Below are 15,534 nucleotides of genomic sequence, written 5' to 3' on the forward strand. Positions count from 1 at the left end.
ATCCTTGGAACCCTCCGTGCTTCTGTCGCGCGACCCGGAATCACGACGGATGACTGCGCGGTAGTGGGAGAGAGACGGAAGGAGGAGACAACCGCAGCCCAAGGGGGAAGGCGCATGTGGCTTCCGGCCGTTGCGCGTTGCGTCTGCCGCGTCCGTTCACGCGTTCGCTGAATACGCTCACTAGTTACTAATGAACTAGTGAGCTCGTCAAAGTTCCGTCCCGTGTTATGTTGAGCATTCACGCGGTGCAGAATACCGTAAGTGGCGTACTGGCGCATTTAGCAGACGACACCGTCAGCGTGGTTTCCTGTCGTCTGCTACGGAATATCTTGTGGTTGCGTCGCAGGATATTCCCTACGGTTATCAGTGTAGGTGAAGACACGACGTTGAGCGCTCATGTGACGGCAGCGTGAAAGCTATGACGCTCTCAACCAGGGATTACTTTTCTTTTTTTTTTAATATCAAGTACAGTGAACCCTCGTTAATATGACCCCCGATAATCTGACATACGCGCTTTACGACCATACTCTTGGGGAACAATGCTGTGAAACCTCTGCAAATCCCTCCCGTTAATATGACAATTCCGCATTATGACCAAAATTTTCGGGAACGACCATGGTCATAATAACGAGGGTTCACTGTATGCACTTAATCGTGTGAAACAGGCCCCGCGATGTGCCTTTGCATCAGGCCCCACACACCTCCAGCACCGGCCCTGCCTCAAGGAGGTGTTCGAGAAGCAAACGATATTTCTGAAAAAAAAATAAAAAAATAAAAAATAAAAGAAAAAGAGATGTAGGGAGCAAAAGTACGCATAATTGTCGATGGACCACCGAACGTAACGGAACTCCGACACTCTTTTCTCCTACTTCGACGCGGAAACGAAAGCGGAAGCTGTGCATCTTGTTGACGTTTCTCACGTGTAGACTTGTAACAGCGTCAGGTTAAGCAAAGTAGTGCTTTAATCCGTACCGGAAATATATCAGCAGTCTTACGAAGGTGTACTATAGAGGTGGCAGGCTGTGATATAGGAAGGTCCTTGAGCAAGCTGTGTAGAGGCCTGAAAGGTAACAGATGAGTTCAGAGGAGCGCAATGCTTTTTGTAAACAAGTGTTTAGATCAAACTGGCGTTTGCAGGTTTGAATTACCATGGACCTTTTAACACCCTCCTCATTTTGTAGCAGACAGTATTATTACTTAGTTTGGAAGCTGATTTCTTTTTACATTCGTGATATGTAATAACGAGCCTAATAAACCTGATTTGTACGTGTATCGTGTCATCCCAGAAATTTTACACCCGAATTCACCCGAATCGGGTGCTGCTGTTTTCCACCCGATTTTCACACCCCAAATTTTTCAAAAAAATATTACCCAAAAACCTCAGACCCGAATTATAAGCTCTGTGAAAACTTAGGCTCAAAAAAATGTTCATATATCTTTTTCAGAGTACAAATCGCCGGACTATGAGGCCTTTCAGTTCCACCTGCTGGTGGACCAGCTCGTTTCCATCGGCTACCCATCGGAACTAAGGCAGTTCCAGTACGATCCAACCTTCCCCATTAGGTGTGTGTCTCTTTCTCGTACACAGTTCAAGAGATTTTAGCAGCTAAGTGAAAAGCATCTAACATTTTTGTCGTTTTTTTTTTCAGAGGCCTTTGGTTTGACACACAGTACGGAAACCTGCTCAAAGTAGACCCCTATGGAAATATACTGGTTTGCTGCCACGGATTTCAATTTCTAAAAACGTGAGTTGTTGTGGCAAGTTTCATGCAGGTTTGTAGAGTTTTAACAGAAACTTGAGTGATGGGCACAGGCACACGACAAAGACAACCAGTCCTAAAGACGAAACCACATATTTGTCCATTTGCAATTGCAATAAAACTTCATGATTTCCCCCATAGCAAGCTTGGGCCACTCACTGCATGGTTTAGAATGGTGGCAAGTGTTGCTTGTGAGGCAAGATGTGTTAACACACATTGTACAGTGGCCAGGGTGGTCCTGGCCTGGTTAACATGATACATGATACATGTCAAGGAGGAGTGGACATGAACTAGTTTTCGAGAAACGACGTGTAACTAGATGAAGGGCTTACCCTACAAATGAATGAGCGAGTTCCAGATGCCTACTCAACTTTGACCCGCGAGTTTAAACGTCAGAATTTGATTCTAATTTCAAATAGTGCATTATTCGAAATTATATTTGTCGCATTAAATTATTTGCACACGCCTAATAAAAGCGACGTTTGCTCAACTAGAGCAGCGACACTGAGCTCCACAGGCGAGCAGGGAAGCAATCTTGTTTCTGCTCCGCGCAAACGCCATCCCCAGTTGAGGAGCAGAGATAGCTAACATAACAATGCCCTCCCTGGAGGCCGTATTGTCATGTACAATGTATTGTCCGTACAATGTATTGTCTAAAAGAACGTCTGGAGGAGGTCAAGGTATCTACCACGGTGAGCTGCTCGCACTAGGAGCAACATTTCCGAGCGTGCTCGAAAGACGGCATCGTGAGTGCCGTCAGGTGAGACGGAAACAACATGGCCTCTCCTGCTCGTCCTCGGAACTCATTGTCGCTACCGTGAAGCGAAGCTTATTTCGTGACTCTCAACACTTGTTTTGACAGTTGTTTCACTTTCTTCTTTTGCTCCCAGAGGTGAAATTTACAAACTGTATCCAAACAAGTTCATCAAACTTGATGAGTCCCGGGTGTTTGTGCTCAACACGCTGTTCAATTTACCAGGTGAGAGAAAAAATAAAATCCATCCACTTCTGCACCGTCTCACGGATATGTTTCCTCTTGCTTAATATAGGTTGTGTCTGTGTTTTCATGTGGAGCTACTGAACTGGAAAGTTCCACTCGGCTCGCAGGCCACAAAATGGTTGTCATTTTGTAAATTTAGTGTGCATAGCAAACACAGTCACAGCGAAACGTACGTTCCAGACACGTACCTGATCCCGGCACATTTTGCTTTTTTAGAGACGTACCTGCTGGCTTGCCTGGTGGACTTCTTTTGCACATCAGCACTATACATACCGCAAGTATCCAACTGCTTTCACGTTGATAAATGGTGTTAACGTGCCTCAATTCATCTGCAGTACGAAGACTGGCGTCAAAATTGGAAACCTTTTCATGTCATTCAAGTCCATCTTCCAAGACGTCAGAGGGGCTGTTGATGCCATTCATACTTATGTAAGCATTTTTAGTAGAGCTGTGCAAATAGCAAAATTTCCAAAATTTAACAAAATATTTCACGGACATTGCGAATTGAATTGAAGTTGTTTATTTCAGTTTCAAACCGAATTCGTATACGTATTGACCTCTCCCTGTTTGTAAACAAATGACGTCATAGTGTTCGACAGCGCCACGAATTTGGTAGAGTTGAACTTGAGTATAATACTGTACAGGAACCCTTCCAGAGGCTGCAGCACATAGGAAAGTACAGTCATGGAGACATGACTTTTTGATCCGCCCTCGAATTTTTCTCAACCTTCCTATACCCCACGAAAAAAATAAATGAAAGAGGAGCATCTTAGGACTGAGTTAAAAAATGACTTCAAGGTACTGCGTAAAAGTATTTACAGTTAAGGTACTATAAATACTGACTTTTAAAGTACCAAGTTGCTCCCAGAAGTATTTAAGATAGAGTCAGTATCTGTTATATACCAGTTTGCTTCGCATTGATACTGGGGCCATAACAGGCAGCGTGTCACCACCATCATTGCTCAACACGTTTTATTATACGTGAATTTTTGCCCTGCCCCGTTCTCGTCCGCAATGACGTGAGAGTGCACCAACAAAGGTGCTGCACTTCGTTTCAGTAACATTTGAAAAATATTTGAAAGCTGCAAATACTCAGTTGTCTGTGAGTACTATTCAAATTGCATTACAAAATTATTCAGAATTAGAAAAAATTTAATTACTAAGAACTATTAAATAGAAAAGCATTATTCAAATAGCATCAGATTTGAATTCATGGTTTTCGATTACAGAGTTCTGATTTTTAATATACATTGTAGACAGCAGTGATGGCCAGTAGTTAACTACATGTAGTTAAACTACTAGTTAAACTACCTGATTGTAGTTAAAAAGTAGTTATCAACTACTTGCAGAAATGTAGTGTGCAACTACTAGTTAAACTACTATTTCAAGTAGTTAACCACAGTAGTTAGGTTACTGCAGGCGCCAACTACTTCTGATTTTGCCGCAAGCTTTACGGCACGATTGTGCTTCCGACTTTTACCTTGATTGATGATTGATTACCTTGATACCTTGATTGTTTGATGAGAACAGAGGTGCAGAGCAATTGTGCCGTGCATGTGTACTAAATCTTCACTTTTATCGCTGCTTGTGGTTCATATTTAGGTGTCCAAGAACACTATAGAATGGGATTGGTGTCGATGGACAACATTAAGTAGTTAGAGTTGTAGTTAAAGTACATCGCAGTAGTTAAAGAAGTAGTTTTAACTACCTCCCCTGAAAAGTAGTTGAACTACTAGTTAAACTACCTGATTGTAGTTAAAAAGTAGTTATCAACTACTTGCAGAAATGTAGTGTGCAACTACTAGTTAAACTACTATTTCAAGTAGTTAACCACAGTAGTTAGGTTACTGCAGGCGCCAACTACTTCTGATTTTGCCGCAAGCTTTACGGCACGATTGTGCTTCCGACTTTTACCTTGATTGATGATTGATTACCTTGATACCTTGATTGTTTGATGAGAACAGAGGTGCAGAGCAATTGTGCCGTGCATGTGTACTAAATCTTCACTTTTATCGCTGCTTGTGGTTCATATTTAGGTGTCCAAGAACACTATAGAATGGGATTGGTGTCGATGGACAACATTAAGTAGTTAGAGTTGTAGTTAAAGTACGTCGCAGTAGTTAAAGAAGTAGTTTTAACTACCTCCCCTGAAAAGTAGTTGAACTACTAGTTAAACTACTCCATCACGAAGTAGTTAGTAGTTATAGTTAAACTACTGTAGAAGTAGCTAGTGGCCATCACTGGTAGACAGTCACTTGAGGGCGCCCGATGATACTGGAGAGGTCTGTAGTGAAGTTGGCAGTCAACCAATGTGGATACACATGGTGTGTACCACAAGTACACCACACCGTGTACACCACAAGTAGTTACACAAGTAGTTGCTACACAGTTGCCATCCAATTTTTTTGTTTACTTGAAATCGGTGTCACATTTGTATCTAGAGCACATTCGAATATATGTAGCAGAGTTTTTGGGAGGACTACATGGTGGACCTGATGCAGTATGTTTGAAACAAAGCCTACTATCATGTGACATACAATAAAACCCGTGTGTGTCTTTCCCTATTATAGCAGGCGTTGCTATGTTAATATTGACGTTGTTATGCACAAGCGGTGCCCGAATTCACGGCGAATTATGGACTTAAAATTAGAATAAGACTCCTCTAATTTATGACAAGAACGACTCCACGTGTGACACGTACGATTCCTTATTAGGGCCAACTGAAGACTGCGACCGTCAATAACCTTGACAAGTATCTCGAGAAAGATGAAAGGCTTCCATTGCTTCTTGATAGGTGAGTCCCAGTCGACAACCAGAGTGATAAAACATGAGCTGCTAAAGCTGAATTGACCACGATTTCAGGATGCGGTCGCACAACAAGAAGCTATTTCTGCTCACCAACAGCGACTATGCATACACGACTGTAAGACCTGCGTCCAATTTCTTTTTTTGTTTGTTTCCTATGTGGAAGGGGCTACGATCATGACTCGCATATCCTCTTTGCAGAAAATTATGCAGTACCTGTTCGACTTCCCCAACACTAAAAGTGTACGTATCCGTTCTACCCACTTTCTGTATTAAAAAAAAAAAATCTGAGTTCTACCCCAGGCGGCATTTTCCGGATCAGATATAGCAGATATGTATATATTGCACAGTCTTGTTTCGAGCAGTGTAGTTAAAACTCCAATAAACGCTCTGCAAAAAGATAAGCTTCATTGCGTCGGAGCGTTTATAGTCGGCGGTTTCGAACGGGTAGAACTTGTTTAACATCGTCTTGTTCGGGAACTGACTTTTTCAGAGGAACTGGGAGTCGTACTTTGACTTCATTGTAGTTGATGCCCTGAAGCCCCTTTTCTTTGGCGAAGGCACCATTCTCAGACAGGTGGATACTGTAAGTACGGAGTGACTAGAGCGTGCGGAAATTGAACATTGAATGCTGCATCCTTGTTCCACACAGAGCACAGGAGCACTGCGTATAGGAACTCACATCGGACCACTACAACCTGGCCAGGTTTATTCAGGAGGTGTGTGGCTTTTGGCATATTTAGGAGCTATTGCATTAGAGCAGTTGTTCTCAACCCCATGAGTGAAAGTCCAACAGGAATGGCATTGAGAATCATTGCCAGTGCAGCATCAAAGTGCTTCTCAAACAGTCCGATGAATATGGCAACAATCAATAATCAAACAAACCCAAGTGAAAAATATCTGCACGTGGAACCACTTGCAAGTTGTTCATGAAACAAATACCCCTTTGGGAAACCACTTGGAAATAGTGCACTTAAAAAAAAAAAACACTTTGCAAGTGGTTCCACTTTGGAAACCACTTGCATGCTGTTCCACTTTGGACCCCACTTGCATGTGGTTCCACTTGGAAAACCACTTGCATTCTGTTCCACTTTGGAACCCATTTGCAAGTGGTTCCACTTCAATTACCAGCTTATAGTTAGGGCCTGACTTTTTAGGGTTAAACCCGTATCCGCCCGATATTTACCCCCCGAACGAAATCTGTAAAATTCGGGTTTAACCCGAATCTACCCGAAAACATCCGGGTCGCGTGGCACACTCATAAGCGTGCATTAAAATAAAGTTTGATAACATTGCTAAACATTAGCTCCATGTTAAGACAAATTTTTATTAAACAAATAAAAATCACCCGAATTCCTGACGACAGAATATGCCGTAACGGGATTTAACCCGAATACACCCGAATTTTCAAATAAAAAATATCACCCGATTTTTACCCCCCGAATTTGGCCAAAAATAAAACCCGAAAAAGTCAGGCCCTACTTATAGTCAGTCATAGACATGTATTTTACAGCATAGTACTTTTGTTTCAGATTTTTACTCTCGCAGCTAGTTTTGCAGCAATGCAAGTAACATAAGGCAGCTCTGAAGTACACAGGCAGACATAGATATGGAAAGGGTTCCGATCAAAACACCGATTAAATTAGCACACATGCACGCATATGAATAGAATGTGCCTGTTACTCTACTTGAGGGAGAATATCGACGCGATAATAACAACTACATACCAGCAATGACTCGGACCTTTTCTGGGGGAAGCTCGTTCTGCGTAACTTTGCCCACGTCGCTTCTGTCTACAAAAGAAGATGGCTTCTGATTTCAACACGATCTCTTCTGCCCTTTGGCAATAAATCTCCATCAAACGTCGTTTGATAGGTCCATATTGTCTCATATTACCTGTGCTGTGTGCTCACTTTTGCTTATGACATGCTCTTATTGGAGTTGACCAGTAATGTAGACTATACTTGTGTGTGCAGACCCGCAATATTGAAGAAATGTTAGTGAACATTGAGATTTACAAAGTGCATGTTGGTTACCCCAACAAAAGTCGCTGCCTACCTTGTCGTTATTTGTGGTCAGGTTCAGTAGCTCCATTACGTTTCAGTGCGTGCATTCCTGTTCACACTACGCAACAGACGCAACGTTCAAATGATTCAAAGACACGGATTGGATCGGATTGCCTCCCCTTCCATTTCCTGTTTAGGGTTCCTCATGTCTCACCACAAGTTGACCTTGTCTAACCCACTCTGACTTTCAAAGGGGTTCCAGTTTAACCCACAACCGCTCTAACCAAGCTCACTCTGATTTCCAAGTTCACTTTGGCAAGAAAATTGTTCTATTTCAAACCACTTTGCTGTTCAAGTGGTTCCGCTATATCCCACTTGGGATTCCACTTTGTCGTTTCACCTGTGTAGTTAACAACTTGCAACCTAGTAAGCCTAATTTGCCTGACCCACTTCTACAATGGTGCTTCTAGTAGTAGGTTCCTCGTAGTCGTGCTGGCGCGATCACCAATTTCCTCCAATAACGCAAGTTGAGGACCACTGCATTATACCCCTGCCACACGTGCACTCTTCAATGATCACTGGAACCAATCGTCATTGAATACGCACGAGGCGCCACCAAGCGTGTAACGTGTCAACTTTGCAAAGAGCGTTGGATCCAATGCTCCCTGAAACGTTGACATGTTACACCCTAGATGGCGCCAAGCGCGTGTTCAATGACTATTGGGCTCAATGATCATTGAAGAATGCACGTGTGTGGCAGGGGTATTAGAGCGTGGACAGCTTGCAAGTGTCACACTGCTTCGAGTTTGTCAAAAAAAATGTGCAATTTGCATATCACCACAGATTTGGACAGGTTTATGATCAACACATAGTGGGTGATGTGTGTATTGGCTCGTTATAGTATCTTACCTCCTGTACATATTGTGTAGGGACTGTTTATCGTTTCGAGGTGGTAGTGTGAGACATGTGGCTCAACCTTTGCACAGTGCTCATTGTGTACATGTACTTCTTTTTCCCTGTTAGCTGCAAGACATACCTGGGAAATACTATATACACGATTGGGAGACCGTATTGTACCTAAGTTTGCAAAGTTTTTTCTTTCTTGCATTGTTCTGGCAGGAAGTTGCGACGTCTTCACCGAATTTGTTGGTGCAAAGGGTAAAGACGTACTGTACATTGGAGACCACATCTATGGTGACATTCTTAAATCGAAGAAGACCCGAGGTTGGCGCACATTCCTCATGATTCCGGAGCTGGCCCGAGAACTCCGCGTGAGCATCTCAAAGTGGACGCTTTTCGAAAAGCTCCAAGAGCTCGACATATGCTTGGGTGACATTTATAGGTGAGATTGGGCGAGCGTTCCACATCCTTCTTCAACGCTCGTACTTTGCAGGAACTTGGACAGCAGCTCAACCGATGTTCCCGACATCAGTACGTTACGTCAGTCCATCAGGGTGAGTTTGGCTCTTATTATTTCGCTGCCCCCAAGACAAAAGTACCATATAAACCGGGCTATACGCCGATCCCACGCATAAGCCGCCCGCGTGCTCTCGAGAGAAAACTAAGGGCAAAAATCTCCACTGGTACACAGCATTCAATCATTAAGGAAGAGTGAACTTGGAATGATTTACCGTACAAAGATATCCCACTCCGAGTCGGGTTCTTTTGTCAGACTCTCCCGTAACAGGTTGTCATCTGTTCCGTCCAAGTCGTTGCTAATACACAACTCTTTGAAGGTTTCCACCACCATTTCTCCAGGAAGTGCCCTGGCATCTTTGGGCTATCTTGGGACATCCACTAATTAGTATACTGCTCACGGATACAATCTTTAAAGGGTTTATATTGAGAAAATCATCCATGTAACGCTTCCACGAAAATGTTTTGTGTGGTGCACGTTCCATAATGCTGCACAACTGGCTGCGGAACCCAGTTTAAGAAACCCCGTACGAGAGCGAACGGGCTTAAATTTTTCTTAATTCGCGTAAACAAATTTGAATGCTCCAAAATTTTTACACGATTTTCTTGCACTCGATGAGAAAAATGTTGTCTACTTTGGTGCTCCCCGTGGGACAAGTAACGGATATATTTTATCTATGTATTTGAAATGTTGTTCATCGTTGGAGTATTTTGGAGTAACAGCAACCTGACACAAATCCTCTCGTTCATTTTAGGAGACCTCGCACGAGCTCGACATGTGCTACGGCATCTTGGGCAGCCTGTTCCGCAGCGGTCAGTGACGCGGGAGGTATTTTGCCGCAATGTGTGCTAAGTGACTTTTCCCCGCTGCAGGCTCAAGGCAGACATTCTTTGCGAACCAGATTTGCCGATACGCCGATATCTACGGTTACACATTTGTGAACCTCATGTACTACCCGTTCAGCTACATGTTCCGGGCACCACCAATGCTGGTATGTATGGGATGAGCTCCTTTTCAGCGTTAAAATGTGCGTGAAGAGGAAGGCTGTTTCTCTGCTCACAATGAGAGAATACACCGGGTGTTTCAGTTAAATCCCCGGGCTAAATAATTCGCGAACTGGTGCACCAATCGACGAACTTTCTTTTTTACAAGTATCTGTCCGATACCACCTACAAGCTGCACACCGTGTGAATGAGTGGGAGGCGCTCATTATTTAATTAAAAATTCGAATGAGTTTCGTAAAAAAAACGTAACTTCTAAAGCAGGGCGCTATCGGCATTAAAATGGGTGCTACCCCTTTTGGGACCTTCAGTGGACACCTTTTAGAGAAAAATCTGCCACCGAAGCGGGTCATTTGTTGCAGTAATTAATTGGTTTCGGTTTACATATTTTTGTCGTGGCTGGTCGCAGTGAAGCGCAAAAGGACGCTCTTCCATTCCCTTATCTACCAGTGAATTATGTCTTAGTAGAGGGGTTTGTTGTTCAAACGTTTGAATGCACGATGAAGCTTCTCAATTTTACGCTGCACGAAAACTGTGATCAGGGCCAATGCAGTCTGTGGATTAACCTTGCCTTCTCGATGGTTCTTTAACGTGATAGCTTCGCACATTCTGCAGAATGTCCTTTGCGGAAGACAGCGCAGCTAGGAAACTTTGCGTGGCACTTTAATAAAAATCCATCCGCTCGTGAATCTGTTTTGAAGATAAAAAAACTGACATAAACAAAGACATTGATTTCTTCCGTTGCAACTCGAATCAGCAATGTCTGCTAGCTGTAGCGAGTCCTAGAAATGTATTGCTAAAGTTGGCCTCTGCTAGACGACACGCAGATACTGTCAATAAATAATCTCTATCATTGAACCTGTACTCCTGGCTCGTCCATATCTGATCCTGCCCGGAACTGCTGAGGGCTTATGCGGTCGAAATGCATCGACCACCCGAGGACGGCAGCATAGCACTACGGGCAACGTCATCCATTCATTTCTACTGTCGAATTCTCTCCAAAATAAACCATTTCAGCATAGTGTTTGTATTTCCTGGAGAGGGGCGCTAACCCGACTGTGCCGCAACAGTTTGCGTGAATTAGGTTGGAAACGACATCGGTAACGATGTTTCCATTCTTGTGTAGATGCCACACGAATCGACCGTGGACCACGAACAGGATCCAAACCTGCAGATGAACGGAGACAACCCAGAGCCCGAAGCGAAGCCAGCCGCGGAACACGTGCGTCGCTTCTCAAAAAGCGAGCAGGTACATCCGCCATGCGTAGCGGCACAACAAATAACGGTAACTCAGGTTCTTTTCTCTTGTGCAACCCTTAGCAGGTGGCACACTGACGGCCTGATGCTTTAACCCACGCTGCAGCTTTAAACGGTCCTTGGGTACAGAATAAAAGGACCACATGCTTAACCGCTCTCACTCTTTTTTCTTTAGCCGAGTGAGTAAGTACGTACCTAGTTGCGAGCAAAGATAGCGGCGTCGGGGGAAGTCGTTTCCGAGGCTGTGCATGGATTTGACGCCGGACCATGGGAAAGCAAAGTTTTGGGGCGTCTACGAATCCGGGAATTTTGAGATGATGAGGAAAAATTGTTTAGATTACTCCTTGTTTGTACTTAAATCGATGGACGTCGAAATCGTGCAATGAAATAAGATCGTATGTAACTTATATAGATCGTGTAACGTGCTCGTTTAGTTCCAAAAAGGATGTAATTGGAGAAGAAAGTTTTAACGCCGTGCCAAAGCTGCATTTACTCGGCTGCGAAATGTAGTGCCATAGAAAAAGCAAAAGGGAGGGAGCTGTGAAATAGATATCGTAGATAACCTACAGATAAGCTCTGAGCTATCAATAAATACTGTTCATTTCAACCTTGCTGCCTCGTTATGCTTCATTACAACCAGCTATGCTTCTTTGCATAGTATAGGTTTTAGTATGAGAGTAGGTAGGTCTATGAGAATGACAGTGTGGAAAGCAATACAAGACCTGTGCATTTGGTAAATGTGGGCAACCTTGATTTTGAAGCCCGGCCATTTGGTACGTGAAGGAGAGCCTGCAGCGTGTAACTGCTACCAGTGAGTAACTGCTGCTGTATGGATCTCTGTCAAGATGAATCGTAGGAAGTGAAAATGTAAAGAGACAGCCCAACATATTCGTAGATAAGGCACACGATACAATGACCAATGCTCGTCATTGGTCTCCACATTTCAATTCTTTCAGCCATTTGCAAGTTGTGTAGGCAACCCTGAGTTCTGCATGCCAGAGCAAGTGAGCGAAGCTTTCTGTTGCAGAGTCCATAAACGCCACTGAAAGGCAGTCATTTCACGTGCAGGATCACTGTAGAAGAGAGACAGGTTCATAAGCCAGTGTGATCTCACCATGGGCCCTGTGCTTCCAGGTGCCCCCTGCTCGATTCCCCGAGACCCCCAGTACAATCACGCACCACCACGACACTGACGACGACGATGAAGAGGCCGAGAAGCAAACAGAGGCCCAAAACTAGAGGCTTTGCCGTGCCAAGGTATAACTTGCTACCTCCAAACTTCCCGATGCTTGGACCACCTTGTTAATAAATAGAGTAAAAAGTCTCTTCTGCGTAAGCCGCCTCGGGATTTTTGAGCGGCCCCTCCTCGTTTGTTTCTGCTCACTTTCCGCATAGTCGCAAAGTGGCCTTAGGCGTGTGTTGTTTGCTCCCGAGGAATGTGTTTCGGAGGGTTGGCAAGTAAGGGCTCTTTCGAATGGTAACCATCGGTCGCGCAATAATTAGTGTTGTTCCGGTGCAGAGTTACTTACTAAGCTTCTGTTTCTGCGGACGTAATGTTATTTACCCTCGCAAGTGCCAAACCACTGGAGAAAGTGGTGTCGCGTCACAAGATTCGCAGTAATTTTGATGGCACCTCGGAAACACCGAAAAGCATCCTTGCCAGCCCCCAACACAACATCTCGGCCCAATATTGGACCGGTATTGGTAATGTCTGCGCAATATTGGCAATGTCGGCCGAATATTGGGCCAAGATGTTGTGCTGCTTGGGGTTTGTAGCATGTACGGTGGACAGGAGCGTAAGGAACAGAGTCTAATGTTGATGGTTCTCTGACATAAGCTTGTTCAGTAACTCTCACCGTGCTCATCTTCTATGTTACTGTCTCCAGTGTTGCGAGATTCAAAACACTGGACATGACACACAAAGCTCTTTTACCCATCTCTAGTGATTACGTTTTTAATGCGGGCTAGCGTTTTAAATCTCGTAACCTGCTGGCTTCTGGTCCACGTTTATGTCTCTGGTGCACCCAGTGTGCGATAGCTCTAAGATGCTCAATTCCACTAATGTTTGCTCTTCTACTGCTCTGTTTGTGCAAGAGACTCAGTGCTATCGTATATGTGACAATGAAAAGACACACTTATGTAGATACGTATATCTATATATAAGCGTACGAGCGTTTTTTTTTTTTTAAGATAATGCCTAACTTAACTGGCAGCTGCTGTGTGTGGAAACCTGCGTGTGCAGCACTTATTGCTCTCTAAGAATCTTTTGCTTGTGCGTTTTTTGGGAGTAATGAGACTTTTGTGGTTGGGACTTTTGAGTTTGTAGTATATTGTATTTGGAAGGCTAAATAAAGAGTTTGAGCGTACTATTCTTTTTGTGTCGTCAGTTTCCTAATAGTACACTAATAGACTTTTCGAAGGAATGGATGGACATGGATGACAAGACGCTAGATCCTGAGGGGTATCATTGCCGCGTCACTCACTCTTCCAGGTGCTTCCGCGCAAAAATGTAGGTCCTACTTCTCATTGGCTGCTGCGTGGGACGCCTTGCATTCTAGTTGCCTCCGCGGGAAAAATGAAGCCATTATTTCCCTTTTGTCAGCATTTGTATCACCGCTATGTTTATCATGGGTCATCATGAGGCACCTCACGCCAGTGATATGGCTTTGATGGAATAAATCGGATTCAAGTCAAGTCTTTATTTTCGAGAAGCAAATGAAGTCATTGGATTGGACATAACGTTATGTCAATGTCAATGGGTGATTTTCGTTCGCACAAGACACGTGAACGACCTAAACTATCATCATAAGATTGGTACTGGTGTGTTCTCTTAGCTTTTCTCTAGTCAATGACATATTTTTAGAGGACAAGGTTGAGCCGTTGATTTTTAATAAATTAAAGTTTGGCGCGTCTCGAACATGTGCTGCCATCTCGATAGAGTGTCGCGCACTAAAATATTTGCGAATGGACCATTTCCGACAACGCGTATGCGCATGCCCAGCCCTTGAGACAGCCATCTTTGAGTGGAAAACATCGCTATGTGGACCCACCTGCGGGAAGCTGTCATGTTCAATGTGGGGAGATTATCGGTTTCAAGGTTACGCGGACGTTTGAGGTCTGGTAACGAGTACAATGCGCTCTCACCTCTTTCCGCATTCTTCTTCCAATCTTCTCTCGCTACTTTCCCACGCAATGTGCCAGTCCGAAAAGCGCGTCACCATTATTGGGGGGGAAAGACACGACGTTCGACATTCCGTCGCCAGGGGCGACGCGAATATGGAAATGGCCCCTTTGGGCTCAATACAAATCAACGGATAGTCCTGGAATTCTACAAAATGTGTCATTGACAAGGGCGAAGCTAGGAGAACACGCCAGTACTCCTGTTTTGACGATATTTTACGCCGTTTCTGAGCGCTGTGCGAACAAACGTTCTCTATATTGCAGTGTTGTACATATCGCCGTTACAAGTAACGCCGTTACTGTAATCGATACTTTTTCGGTATCGGAGTGCGTATCGCGATACTTTTTAAAATTGGTATCGGAAGAGTATTTCCGTTACAAATTTATGGTAACGCGATCTCCGTATCGTTACCGATACCGATACTTTTTAGTGCCCCACCCTTTCTTCACCGACGACATTTCTCACTCTTGTTCATTGTCAATGGTTCGCCTAGCCCTCGGCAAGAAGCCTGTGGACATGTCCAAGTGCTCCGTAACCGGAATTATAGAATTACTATACCAAACACATGTTCACTGCTTTTCTTAGAAACTGGAGAAAATAACCACAACAAAAGAGTTGAAGTCAACGAACAGAGGTCAAGTCATTGACAGTACGCTCTGGATTCCACTGCTTAGCTGCCGTGTCGCACTGAGTCACGCTCACATATACTGTGGTATTGTTAACTTCGGATAGGATTCCTTGGTAATCGGACTCCAGGGTGTGTGGGCCTGACACTAACGTAATTGTCATATTGGTCTCTGCCAACTGCCGGAGAGACCACGGCCTGAAAGGATGGCAGAAGACGAGTTCCAGAACGAGCTATTGATAAAAGTCTGCTGTCTTTTTACTGCAAAACTGTTTACGTAAGCGATACAGTATTTGTATGTTGCATCATCTTCGTGTTTCAAACAAAAGTATCGGGCAAAGTATCGCGTTACTTTTTTTTAGTAAAGGTAGCGGTATTCGTTACTTTAAAAAAGAAGTATCGTTATCGGTATTTCGATACTTTTTACTCAAGTAACGAGTATCGGTATCGCGACACCATATTTCGGTAACGGGTACAACACT

At 44.0% G+C, this 15,534-nt stretch overlaps 1 protein-coding gene across 1 annotated transcript in view; it reads left to right on the plus strand.

The window, feature by feature from the left end:
* Nucleotides 1-13,615, plus strand: part of LOC135377346 (cytosolic purine 5'-nucleotidase-like) — a 35,445-nt gene extending 21,830 nt beyond the window's left edge. Inside the window, exons 3-18 of the mRNA XM_064609702.1 lie at nucleotides 1,446-1,563; nucleotides 1,650-1,745; nucleotides 2,651-2,739; nucleotides 2,977-3,034; nucleotides 3,096-3,189; nucleotides 5,475-5,554; nucleotides 5,623-5,683; nucleotides 5,767-5,808; nucleotides 6,059-6,151; nucleotides 6,218-6,284; nucleotides 8,691-8,913; nucleotides 8,965-9,025; nucleotides 9,743-9,800; nucleotides 9,861-9,979; nucleotides 11,116-11,274; nucleotides 12,381-13,615. Coding sequence (XP_064465772.1) covers nucleotides 1,446-1,563; nucleotides 1,650-1,745; nucleotides 2,651-2,739; nucleotides 2,977-3,034; nucleotides 3,096-3,189; nucleotides 5,475-5,554; nucleotides 5,623-5,683; nucleotides 5,767-5,808; nucleotides 6,059-6,151; nucleotides 6,218-6,284; nucleotides 8,691-8,913; nucleotides 8,965-9,025; nucleotides 9,743-9,800; nucleotides 9,861-9,979; nucleotides 11,116-11,274; nucleotides 12,381-12,485 — 1,523 coding nt within the window. The 3' untranslated portion in view covers nucleotides 12,486-13,615. The remainder of the gene's footprint in view (nucleotides 1-1,445; nucleotides 1,564-1,649; nucleotides 1,746-2,650; nucleotides 2,740-2,976; nucleotides 3,035-3,095; nucleotides 3,190-5,474; nucleotides 5,555-5,622; nucleotides 5,684-5,766; nucleotides 5,809-6,058; nucleotides 6,152-6,217; nucleotides 6,285-8,690; nucleotides 8,914-8,964; nucleotides 9,026-9,742; nucleotides 9,801-9,860; nucleotides 9,980-11,115; nucleotides 11,275-12,380) is intronic.
* The last annotated feature ends 1,919 nt before the right edge of the window (nucleotides 13,616-15,534 follow it).

Source organism: Ornithodoros turicata, chromosome 1 (assembly GCF_037126465.1).
Source record: "Ornithodoros turicata isolate Travis chromosome 1, ASM3712646v1, whole genome shotgun sequence".
Taxonomy (NCBI): Eukaryota; Metazoa; Arthropoda; class Arachnida; order Ixodida; family Argasidae; genus Ornithodoros; species Ornithodoros turicata.